The 12,447-nt window shown below is 35.0% G+C and overlaps 1 protein-coding gene across 1 annotated transcript in view; it reads left to right on the forward strand.

Moving 5' to 3' along the window:
* Nucleotides 1–70: 70 nt before the first annotated feature.
* Nucleotides 71–12,447, forward strand: part of LOC123306754 — a 64,217-nt gene continuing 51,840 nt past the window's right edge. Inside the window, exons 1-2 of the mRNA XM_044888879.1 lie at nt 71–321; nt 577–649. Coding sequence (XP_044744814.1) covers nt 583–649 — 67 coding nt within the window. The 5' untranslated portion in view covers nt 71–321; nt 577–582. The remainder of the gene's footprint in view (nt 322–576; nt 650–12,447) is intronic.

The raw sequence follows: 12,447 nt of genomic DNA on the forward strand, positions 1-12,447 counted from the left end.
AATGTTTAAATTTCTGAAGAAAAATTTCACTCGCTTGGCAACCTCGCAAATTTGTGAAGTGTATTTTGACATTGCCAACTAACTAAAACTAAAATATCTAGATTTTACCCTGCACCATTAATCATAACATCAACTATTCTAAAAGATTATGGTTGTTTATGTATGAGTGCATGATATGGTTTTATATTTACCGAAGTTTGTAGTGAAGTAAAGTCTATTTTGTTTCTTTTACGTTTTGTATACATCGAGATCTTTGTTCTCTAACAACATTCTCCAAACTGTGTATATGTGAAATATTTCAGATGGTTTTTTTCAACCTGAGTAAGTAATGTTTCCTTCTGCAAATTCAAAAATCTTTCATTTAAGAATTTTATAGCTTGAACCAACTGATACTGAAACAATTCTCTCTCTGATGAATATTTCCATGTGATTAACATTCATTGACCTTAAATTCTACAACTTTTGTGGTTATGTACTTTCAGTGCTTCATCCATAATCGTGTTTATTTTGAGAATTACAATAATATGTTTGAAATGATTTCATAGTGGAAACAACTAATGATTTTTCTTGTTATAGTGGACAATGCTACGATCTGGGAATGAACTGAACAAACCGTCTTTTTCCAAATTGAGGAACACAAATCCAATAGGTATGACTTATATGTTTACATAACAATTACTGCACAATGTATTGCTCGATCGTAAATACCCAGAAATCCTATAAATTATTGATGAATGATCCTCAATTTGAATTTGGATCTAAATCTGAACTGTTAACCAAAGAGCTTGAATCTAAGTTTTGTATCCGTGTATAAATTTCAAAGTTCATATTGGGGACAGCGTTTTGTTACTAGCTCAAGAAAGACAAGGAAAATGACAATATATTCCTTGATTTTACAGAAGAACAGTAGTAGTAAAGGAATTTCGACTTAATTTCAATATGCTATTGTACTCTTATGTACTGTCCATTGCTATGATTAAAAAAAATATTTATAGATACTAATATACCATATATTGACATATATTTGTATTAAGATTAAGGATTAAGGTTTCTTTGAACAACTTATATCGATATTTGCCCTTTTATGATACTTCTTTTATGTAACTTTTCAAAAATCATACAGATACTTTCATATTTTTTAAGATGGTGATTCAAATATTAAGTATATACATGAATAACCGATTATTTTCATGCCATGATTTATCATATATTAAATAGTGAAACATTGAAGTTTTCAATGTTTAATAAATTTTTAAAAAAAGTAGTCTACAGGATGAGTTTTCCGACTGTACAGGGTGGGCAAAATCCGTTGTCTACTAAGAGAATCTCGAGAACTATAGCAGCTAGAAGAAAATGGATGACACATTACCGAGCTCATTTTCGGAGAAACAAAGAATGGTGAAAACCGCAGCCTCCTACGATACTTCGTTTATGAATTTGACAATTTCATAAAGTTTTCATAACTTTTTTGTCTTTGAAGTTACAAATCTGAAACTTGAACCTTCTACAGGCACTTTTTTACCTAGAATTCAATGATGAGCTCAAAATATTTTTTGTTTTCGAATCATTAAGTGAACTTTCATTTTTTTAAATGCAAACTTTTATTGAATTTGTTATTTTTGAATTGGAAAAAAATCATTTGTCAGTAGATTCTACGTATGAAAATGCCTAAGAAGGTTCAAGTTTCAGATCTGTAAGTTCAAAGACAAAAAAGTTATGAGAACTTTTCAGAATTGTCAAAATCTCAATTTTTGTTTTTAACTCGAAATCTAAAACTGATAAGCCGATTCTGTTTTCAGATTTGGATCAGTCATGAAAAAAGAGTCATAAAAAGAGAAAGTAATAATTATCAAGTAACGAATAGTAAAAACGTTACCATTTATGCAGACCAGTAAAAATTAGCAATAAATTGTACATACAAGTCAGTTTATTGCTACAAGAATGAACATGTTGATTCCGGATTTATTCAGCCCAAAATAGGAAATATCTAATAACAATTACATATTATCGAATGAGTCATAACAAACGTGGGGCTCATTCACTTAATTCAAATGGCTTGAAAATGTCTTTAGCGCCTGCAAACTATAAATGCAACGAAAGTACTCTCAGCAACTTTTAACAAGCCTAGGGGATCAGTTATATCTAGTTTAAGAAATCAGAATGATTCATCTATACACATATTCTAGCTAGATGTTCAATGCAATATATTCATGATAATTTGGGCAAGGCGACATTACATTTTGAGTAATGCAAAAAAAATTGAATTGGTATAAACAATATGCTAAAGTTTTAGTTTGCACGATCTCAGTTGAATTCCCGTTTTTCTTGAAAACCTATTTTTTTGCATTCGATAAATTATACGTAAAATTTTTTCAACAAAAAATAAATATATCACCCTTCTAACTGCTCATGATACTGACTAGCTGCTTATGATTATCATTGTGTTCATTCCATAAGGTCAAATTGTAGAATTGCTTCACCATATTATTATTTATTTATTTAACAAATATTAAATATGCAATAAGCTCTATTCATGGGAAAAAAATTGCACAGATGCAATGAATTTATATTTTCAAATAATTTTTAGTCAAAGAAAGCAAGGAAAATATTATCTTATCACAATTAAATAACTGATCTATTTATTCAGTAACACCAATAATTGCTAGAGAAGTAGTCTATTATGCTTGAAGTGTTTCATCAAGAAAATTGATCGAAATGGTAATCTCTATTTGTTATCCAAAGATCAAATCTTTTTCGTACACCCTTTCGCAACGTCAATTGTCCTAAATGGTGCAGGGCAACAGAGTACAAGAAGAAATATTTGTGGTTTTCGATTTTTCTTTTATTTTCTAGTTGGTTATTAGTTAATTTTGTCGTAATTGTTCGTAAGTACGAAGTTTTGCATCTTCTATAAAATATTGAGGTGTAAAAGGTGAATGAAAGTTTTCCTTATAGCTCTGCCAATCTGACAAAATCTCACATAAGTGGCAGCGCCAACCAAAGTAGCGTAGCACTGACATGGCACATACATGACAAAGGCGGTGCATAATTTTGAGATATGAACTGAGAACGACATATTTCACGCCACTGACACTTCACTCAGATGTGCGATATCTGAAAATTATGCATAGACTTTGTCATGTATGTGCCATGTCAGTGCTACGCTACTTTGGTGGGAGCTCCCACTTAAGAATCTCCGATGTTGTCAAATCAGGAATGTTTTAACATGTAGTTGTCTTTGTGTTGGACTCAGAGCGAAACCGATATTTATTTGTTATATCATAGTAATAATGGTGTGTTTATCCAGCTTTACTAAGAGCTTAGATCTAAGAGGGCAACCAGTCTGATTGGCAGATGACCAGAATGCCATCTGGCAATAACATTTCATAATCAAACATTGAATTTTTAATCCATTTCCATTTCATAGAAATTCTATGCCTAAGCTTAACGAAACGGTGCATACGGACAAAAAGGGTATATGTGAAGTTAGTTTTTGATTTTGTGTAAAAAAGGATGAACTCACCTAGTGCATTGTATTTCCGATAGTGGTGAAACGTTATAAGAATATTCCATCAATTTTATATTCTTGATAAAAATCAATGGTGAAATATCTTAACTTTCGTGGGTATTTATTATCGGGAGAATAAGGACTGCAGTGCGATTTGTGTCAAATATCCTCATTCAGAGTACCGAGGAAGAACGGAGAAAATATAGAAAGAGGCGCAATCCTGTTTAAAGCCGATTCGAAGGGTGATGACGTAGAAGGTGGCAAGGTCAAGCTCAATTGTTAGATCTCGGATCGTTAGCAGTGGTGTAGCATTGGGTAAAAGGAATATAAGCTCAAATTACTCAACTTGTGCCAATACGTTGTTTATCTGATGAATGAATGAGTCATAGGAAAAGCTGTAGTAGCTTATGTTCATAGAGGAGGTCGACAGCGCAGTACAACAGCTGCTCAAGATCGTCTTATTGGCCTTTTTCGGCTGCACAAGCAACTTGTAAACTAGCCCAGTGTACACGGAGCTAGTGCGTCGAGTACTTAGACGCCCGTTCTAGAGATGCCTGAAATGGAAAAAAGTATTGCTATATGTATATCGCGTATCGATATTTTTCAGAAATATCGATAGTGCTATTGATATTTTTATAAAAAATATAGATATATTGGTACGATTTCAAACAGGATATTACAGCTCTGTGAATTCATGCAACGTTAGTAGGTAAATACAAATCTATCCAATGAACCAAATAATTATTTGAAATCAAGAACGATAAAAAATAGTGATAATTTATATCAATTCAACTAATATTTATGTTACAGAGACGAAACGATGTGATTTTTATCTCTTATTATTTAGAAGTATTGTGTTGTACATAAAAAGTGCAAAAAATCAAAATAGAAGATGATTTTTTTAAGTAATTTTTTGTCAGTTTAAAATTATCGACATTCATTACAGTGATTCGATTGTTCGAATTTTATATCGATAAATATCGATATATCGAACAACAACAAAAGGTAGCAATCTCAGATTTATCACTTATTAGAGTAGATTCTGTTTCTAATACTCAGCTGAGAACTATTATAGACCATATATTATGTTTTGCCAACGAAATTCTTTAAGAATATCCACTTCTGAACCATGTAGTTTTATTGGTTAGATATTCTTATTCAGAAAAGTCCACTCCTTACGAGGGATGACAATTTCGATTTCATTTATCATCTTTTTTGATATCTTCATCGCAAAAGTGCTCTTGACACACAAATTCAGTCACAAAGTCAGGTTTTTTCAATTTTCTCTCAAAAATGCACTCGGAAATTTATCTCTTCTCCTTTTCTTTCCGATGCCAAAACACTCTTACACTAGCGCAAGCAACAACATATAACCATGGTGAAATGTTGTTCTCTTATCAAAAATCGAAAATAATAATATTATTCTAATCATCTGTCACCAGGAAGACAGTCCCTGGCCAACTTCAACTAGTTTAAATCAAAATTTCGTCATCCCGTGATCGCCAGCGCGCCTATTGGCAAAAATATGAACTACCCTATTGGTACATTTTTTAGGGGACAAAAACTCTATGGTCTCAAAGCAGCGATCGTTCTCCTTCTCTCTACTCCCCATAGACTGGAGTGAGATAGTTGCTTAGTATCGCCAATCACAATGGAGACATTTGTCTCGGAGAGCATTGCACATCAATTTTAAGTACGAATAGATAGGTAGTATGTAAATTTTTCAATAGAACGCCACTGGCTTAGTGTCGCGCTAGACAGAGAAACATTCATTTGTAGCACTGAATGTCCATTCCATGCATCTATGTTTTAAGATTAGTACATATTTTAGAGGACAAATAATTTGTGGTCTCAAAGCAGCGATCGTTACCCTTTTCTCTACTTTCCAAAATAATGCATGAGGCACGAAAAAACTCCTAAATAATGTCAAAACTCACCTTGAATATACAATATGAACTTTCTTCCATATAACCATATAACTTGGATTTGAGAGCCGGAGACATTCCAAGGATTGTAAAATGCTTGAAGCAACTGGAAGGCACAAATATATTATAATAAAAAAAAACACGTAGAGAGTAGTCGAATATTTACAAAGTTGGCAAACGTTTTTTAATTGTAATTATTGCATTAACAGTACTTGAGGTATACGTCATCTAATCGCTTTATCGGAAACCCTTCTTTTTCTCATGAAATCTGGTGTATGCTTTTTAAGGAAGATTTGAATTATACCTGGACTCAAATGTAACAAGAATAATATCAGGAAATGTAGTACTTCTTACTTCTATCAGTATCAAGTAAAGTACACGGCAACACTAACCCTAGCGATAATCATGGTAGTCTCACTCGAAAGAAGATAAATTATTTTCCTTATTGAAATTTCCAAATAATATTCCAATATCGAATCGGAATGAATATTAAAAATGAAGTAATAAGTTCTCTATGTTGAATTAATGTGTCCATACTTCATGACTATCTATAATTAAACTAGAATCTGAACTACATGATTTTCACTAGAATGAAATTTCTTTCACTAAAAATGTTTCTCAATCGCAATAGCATCTTCAGATGGGTGAAGGTAGTACTGCGTACTACGTATTCACCAGTTGAAATCTTATTCAAGTGAAAAACATGTGATACGGTTTCCAGTTTAATTTCTCTATGATCAAGAGATGTGGAAAATTGTTAAACCGCGTTCACCCTCCGCGCAGACTTAAAAAATTTGATAAAAATTCTGGATCTTACCTACAGGAGATAATGGATCCGGAGGAAGGAAGTGCTAGTGCCAAGAGCAACAAACACACAATTCATCCTTCGGACACATTGAACGGTAATGACCCCGAGGAACCTTCCCCATCTTCGAATCCAAAGGAGACCATGGAGGACGAATTACAAGATTTCAGGGATAAATGGCAGAGGGAATTGCTCATTACTCCCAGACCGATTGAGAATTCTGAGAAATCCTCTCGTGGGGCAACAGGAGAAAAAAACGAAACATTAACCGATGAAGAGATATCGAAAGCTCTGTACTTGAAGGGAGTGGAGATGGAGAAAATGGGTAAAATGTTTGAGGCTATCAAGTGTTACAAGAAGGCCTTCGATTTGGTTTCCGATATTGACATCAGGCATTACGAATCGCTGAAAAAGTCGAATAATAACCCCGAAGAGAAAAAACCGGTTAAAATAAAAAAGGTCTATAAGGATGGCGATTTATTGCACAAACTTCAGAATAAAATATCGGGACCGATTTGTTTTCCGAAATATGAACAAAATACCGCTCACATATCACACTTGCCAATGGAATTGCTCTTATACATTCTGAAATGGGTCGTTTCTCAAGACTTGGATATGAGATCTCTAGAGATGTTTGGTCAAGTATGTCGAGGATTCTATATATGTGCCAGGGACTCTGAAATTTGGAAATTGGCCTGTTTTAACGTGTGGGGACCGAACAGCAAACTCGATAATTATATCAGTTGGAGACAAATGTTTCTCGAAAGACCAAGGGTTCTGTTCAATGGCTGCTACATAAGTAAGGCTTCGTATATCAGACATGGGGAAAACAGTTTTCAAGATCAGTTTTACAGGCCCTGGCATCTTATCATCTATTACAGATATTTCAGATTTTTCCCAGACGGAAAAGTGCTTATGTTAACAACACCGGATGAACCGAACAGTTGTGTGTCGCAGTTGAAAACCAAGAATCCCAAACCTCCTGTTCTCTCCGGATATTACCGATTGAAAGATGACAGAATAATAATAACAGTTTATAGACAGGAACATAAGGACAATCAAAATTTCAAACGAAATACTAGAAGGGAATTATATCAGCCCTCGGAACAAACTTCCGATATAGAAATGAGAATTTTAAACCATAAAAGTAAAAGAAACATCCAGCTGCAGTGGACTCACTACTCGATCAAAACCAAAAGTAGAGGAGTTGAAAACGTGTGCGTTTTCGATTTGGTTGGCAGTAAGTTTCCCCCACTGTGGTTTTCAAGAGTAAAGAGTTACGCGGTCGAGTCTGAAGTGCCACTCGATTGAGAGTGTTACAATGTATTTTTTATATGATGTACCATGTACTCAGATGGTGTTAAGATCGTTGTTATGTTTTATAAATATTTTATTGGGATTGTATGGTTATATGAAATAAATTATAGAAAACAAGTTTTTTTCCATTCAACAATAATACAATTAGAGATACGTCAAGTAGCATTATGTTCGAAAATTAGGTAATTTTCCTTTTGTAGTATGAGTGCAATCGAGCATACTTGTGGGAAATGAGGCAAGTTGAACACGGTGCAGTTCTGAACCATTTTCGATATCAGTGGAAAACTCCGATGGAAAATGCTTGGAATTGACGGACCCCAATTGAATACCAATAGTAGCTTCTGGTTATTATTAAGTAGGTACTTGAGCGCCATCTAGTATGCAACGAGATCCAATCCATTTTTCCCCAGATACCACCCAGAAGACGACAATGCCCTATGTCCCATATTTCTCCCAATTCCGTTCGGTGGACTGCTTATTGCGGTCAACATGTGTGAGAAAAAAGAAGGGTGTGCCCCATAACAGAGCTGTTTTCATCGCGCCCTTTACTTCGGTAAATGTTCGTAGATTATTAGAGACTTACGTTCCTGTTGTGCGTAATTATTCTTAATAATAACAAAAAGAGAGATGGGTTGATAGGTTTCAGGTCCAATAAAACGAAACCAATTTAATAATTTGCCGACGTTTCGGTTTATTTGAAACCTTCTTCAAAGGCTCTGAAAAAGAGTAGGTAATAAATAAATAAAAAATTGGCACTAAGCAATTGTACAGACGAATACAAAGTAAATAAAATACACACATATATATATATATATATATATATATATATATATATATATATATATATATATATATATATATATATATATATATCCTGCGGTAAATAGGTCCTCTTCTAATAGCCCGATTTCATGGTATTGGTCCTCCGGCTGCGATAAGTCCTCCGTATACGGAGGACCCAACACATCGCGTGTTAAATGGTTCATCATAGCATAGGCAACCACCTGGCAAAATTTCAGCGGGACGACTTAGAGCTGATTTTTGTCGATTTTGAATACTTTAGTTGCGGCAGTTGTCGCGTTGGACCAGGAGGGCGCTTTCACGCGTATATTGAGTTGTATATTTTTGAGCGTTCTACATAGGATCGGTCCTCCTCGATTATACAAAATTTTTCGAGTCACCGTACTTTGGTCTTCCGTGTTTTCGGCAACACTGTATTCATTCGTGAATCGTACATTACGCTTTGTGTAGATGTTGGATTATTTCATGAGTTTCTGTTTTCAATATCTTGTTCGCAGGTGTAAGGGTATAAGTTACGGTGAACTTACAGGGGGGCCATTTGAAAACGAAACAGAATGCGGCGAATTGGCCACATTCCTTGAAACGGAGATTTTTGTTTGAAGGGGGACACTTTTTGTTTTATAATTATTTATTAGTAAAATAGCCTTCCCTTGAACGTGGCAGCTGCAACCCTCAAATTTTGAATAGGGAAGATAGGTTGTGTGATACCTCATATTATGAAAGCTTATGAAGTCAGATTTCTATTTTTGTACTTTTTTCGAAAATCGGATTGAATTTGACTAATTAATGGATGTTCATAATATTACAGAATATTTTCTTAAAATTGTGAAAAAACTATAGGTTCTAAGACATTTAAGAAGTGAAACAGCCATCTCCTTAGCGGGGCGGTTATCCCTCTCGAATTTTCAATAGGGAAAAATTGGCCATGTGATACATCATTTGTAAGCACATCACTTAAGCTTTCTAATATGAAAAATTATCTAATAAAATTCAATAATTAATGGTTTTTCCTCGAATCACCTAAGAATATTTCCTGATTCGTGATCTTGCATAAATTTTTCTCAAAGATGTCATATTCTTTTATTTCGAACTTCTGTATTCGGTACTTGTTTCTGTAACTTCGACATTTATAGGCGAAGAGTTTTCATTTCCTGCTACAAATATCGGCACTTGATTTAACTCGTGTTCGGAATAGAACTGTTGATAATTCCTTTTTTGTTATATCTAATAAAGATTATTCTTGTGTCCTCCAGCCGTTAATTGCAATCAAATAACAATGAAACCACGATTTTCATTTTACTTAATTTCTTTCGTCGATTAGTTCAATTATTTATAATGCGTTCAGTCGAAATCATGGTTTACACGATTACAGAGAGGTTGGAAATTTTTTCACTTCCTTCGAAAATAACCTATGTGCTAAGCTAAGAGAACGGCTGAACTATTCAATCAGCTTCATTTGGATGGAAATGTAAATCGAAAGTAAATTCGAGTTCATGGCAAAGTTCCGATAAACTGGTTCAGTGTGTAGTAAAGAGCGAAATGTAAAAATGAATGAAGGGGTGAATGTGACAGTTCTTGGTCCGGTAGCTCTCAATCCAAGATCGAGTACTAGGCAACTTGCAACAGAATCTGGTTCTCAACGTAGCATTTTGAACATTTCGAAGCGCCATACTTTCCACCCGTACAAATTCCAACTTGTACATACCCTGCAGATGATTTTGACCACCGTGCCATCTGGAATTCTGTTCATTTATTCATTTATTGCTGTATCCCGTTACCAAGAATATATTTACAAAAGACTCCAAAAAAAAAACTGTCGGTGCGATCAAACCAACAATTCCTTAGGGCTACTTGCGACTGTGTGCCCTCCTGTGACTGAAAAAACTCACCCGTGACCCACAGATCCTTCCACACTGCGGGCATGGATAGCAACTGACCAGATCTGGCCGCCGCTGTATTCCTCATTATAACTGTGGACCAGAGACCTCCACTGTGATCTGTCTAACGCTAGTTGTTCCAAGTTATGATTGGCATTAACTGGTTTTAAGGATTGATGCAGTATATCCTTAAACCGCTTATATTGGCCTCCTGTTTTCCGAGCTCTCTCTGTGAATACGCCACACAGAGCTTTTTTGTGGAGTCTTGTGTCTTGCATCCTCAGAATGTGGCGACTCCATCTGAGTCGTGACCTCGTTACTTGAGTCTCAATAGTTATACAACTTGCGCGCTGCAAGACTTCTGCATTTGAAACTTTATGGAACCATGTGCATAATGCATATGCATAATGTCTCAGATGACGTTGTTTTGTTTGTTCAAGCTATTTAGTATGTCGCCTCCAGATTTCGCTTCCCTAAAGAACAGTCTTCAGATTGAGGTCGTGATTTTGAAACACTCTGTGTTCAGGTTAGCCCTAGAGTGTTAATGAAGCTTCCCAAGTATTTGAACTGCTCGACCTGTCGATGTTATACCGCTCGTTATCGGTCGCCAGAGCCTCGTTTGTAAAAACTGCGAGTAGGTAAGGTTGGCATTTGAGTGGAGAGGCTTTAAAACGAATCCTTTCCTCTCATTTTAAATACTGTTAGATGTAAAATCGGCAAGAGTTTTGTAATGGCTCACAATTGAATATGATTTAGTGTTGAGGGTGTTGGTACATGAGTCACAAACCACTCGCAAGTTCAGGTAGGTAGGTAGGTAGACACCTGTCAGCGACGCGCATTGCTGTATAAACAATTACAATATCCGCATTTTGACCGTATGCTGGCTGCTTCTGTTCTATTCATCTGAATCTTCAATTCTCAAATAATATATGATAATTAAACAGTAAAATCATTTTCAGCCATTACAAAACTCTTCCACTGACATCGTTATGACGACAACTTCGGCGACAACTTATGAGGGATGCTGACCCGCCGTATTACACAAAAATGCGGTCTGACCACTTTCTCCATCTTCTTTGCACTATATACTAGTTTTCTGAAAATTTTCAATTATTATAAAACATTTTCAGAACATGTTGTATTTTTTCATACCCACATCGAAGCGCTTTGCCGCCAGGTGTTTCACTATCTGACCTTGCGAGTGGGTGCTGACTCATGTACACTTCCAAAACTAATTAATATGTAATTTTGGGCCATTACAAAACTCTGGACCATTTTTGTTGCCAGCTCTCGGACCATGTGAAGGGATGAGTGAGCGAATGGCCAATGATCTAAATTTCGTTTTTAATATTTATTTTACAGATGAATGTACTTTTTTCCTCAACGGGTGGGCTGATGAAAATCCCAAATTAACTTTGTAAATTTATACACATCACCAAGAAAAACTGAATGTTACGGCTGGAATCTTTGGTGATCGCATAAGTGGCCCTTTTTTCTTACCAGGAAATCTGAATGGAGATACGTTCAAAACCACATTGATTCAATATGTTGACTGACATTATCGAGAAAAATGAGCAGTATTCAGAAGATGAGTTGGTATTTCAGCAGAATGGGGTTACTCAACATTAGATTTCCAAATCGTTGGATTGGAAGAATAGGATCTTCAGAATGACCCTCACGATCGTCTGGCCTTTCACCACTAGATTTTTTTGTTGTTTGTTGCGGGTTCATATAAAAAATAGAATTCATTCTACTCAGCCTACTCTACTTCTACTCAGAAGAATTACGTCATCGTATTGTCAACGAATGTCAACAAATGACCCCAGCGATGTTACAAAATGTTCTTCAACGGTTCGAACATTTGTGAAACTAATAGTTTTCAATAATTAGTTATAGTTTTCAATAAATTAATTTTCTAACTTGAGATTCTCTCTCTTAAAAAGTACTTATGGCAACGTTCTTTTGGAAAACTAATTCACATAGTATCAGTTTCAACTGAAGTTGAACTTTCTGTTGATTTTCCTGACGTAATGACTTTCTGACTTTTCCGCAAGCAAATATTTGATGATTCAAGTAACTCAAAAAACTTAATAATAAACAGAATCGCAAAATATGACATCTTTGATAAAAGATTCATGCAAGAGCACGAATCAGGAAATATTCTTAGGGGATATGATGAAAAACCATTAATTATTAAAATTCAATTCAATTGTA

The sequence above is a fragment of the Coccinella septempunctata genome, chromosome 1 (genome assembly GCF_907165205.1).
Source record: "Coccinella septempunctata chromosome 1, icCocSept1.1, whole genome shotgun sequence".
NCBI classification, from domain to species: Eukaryota; Metazoa; Arthropoda; class Insecta; order Coleoptera; family Coccinellidae; genus Coccinella; species Coccinella septempunctata.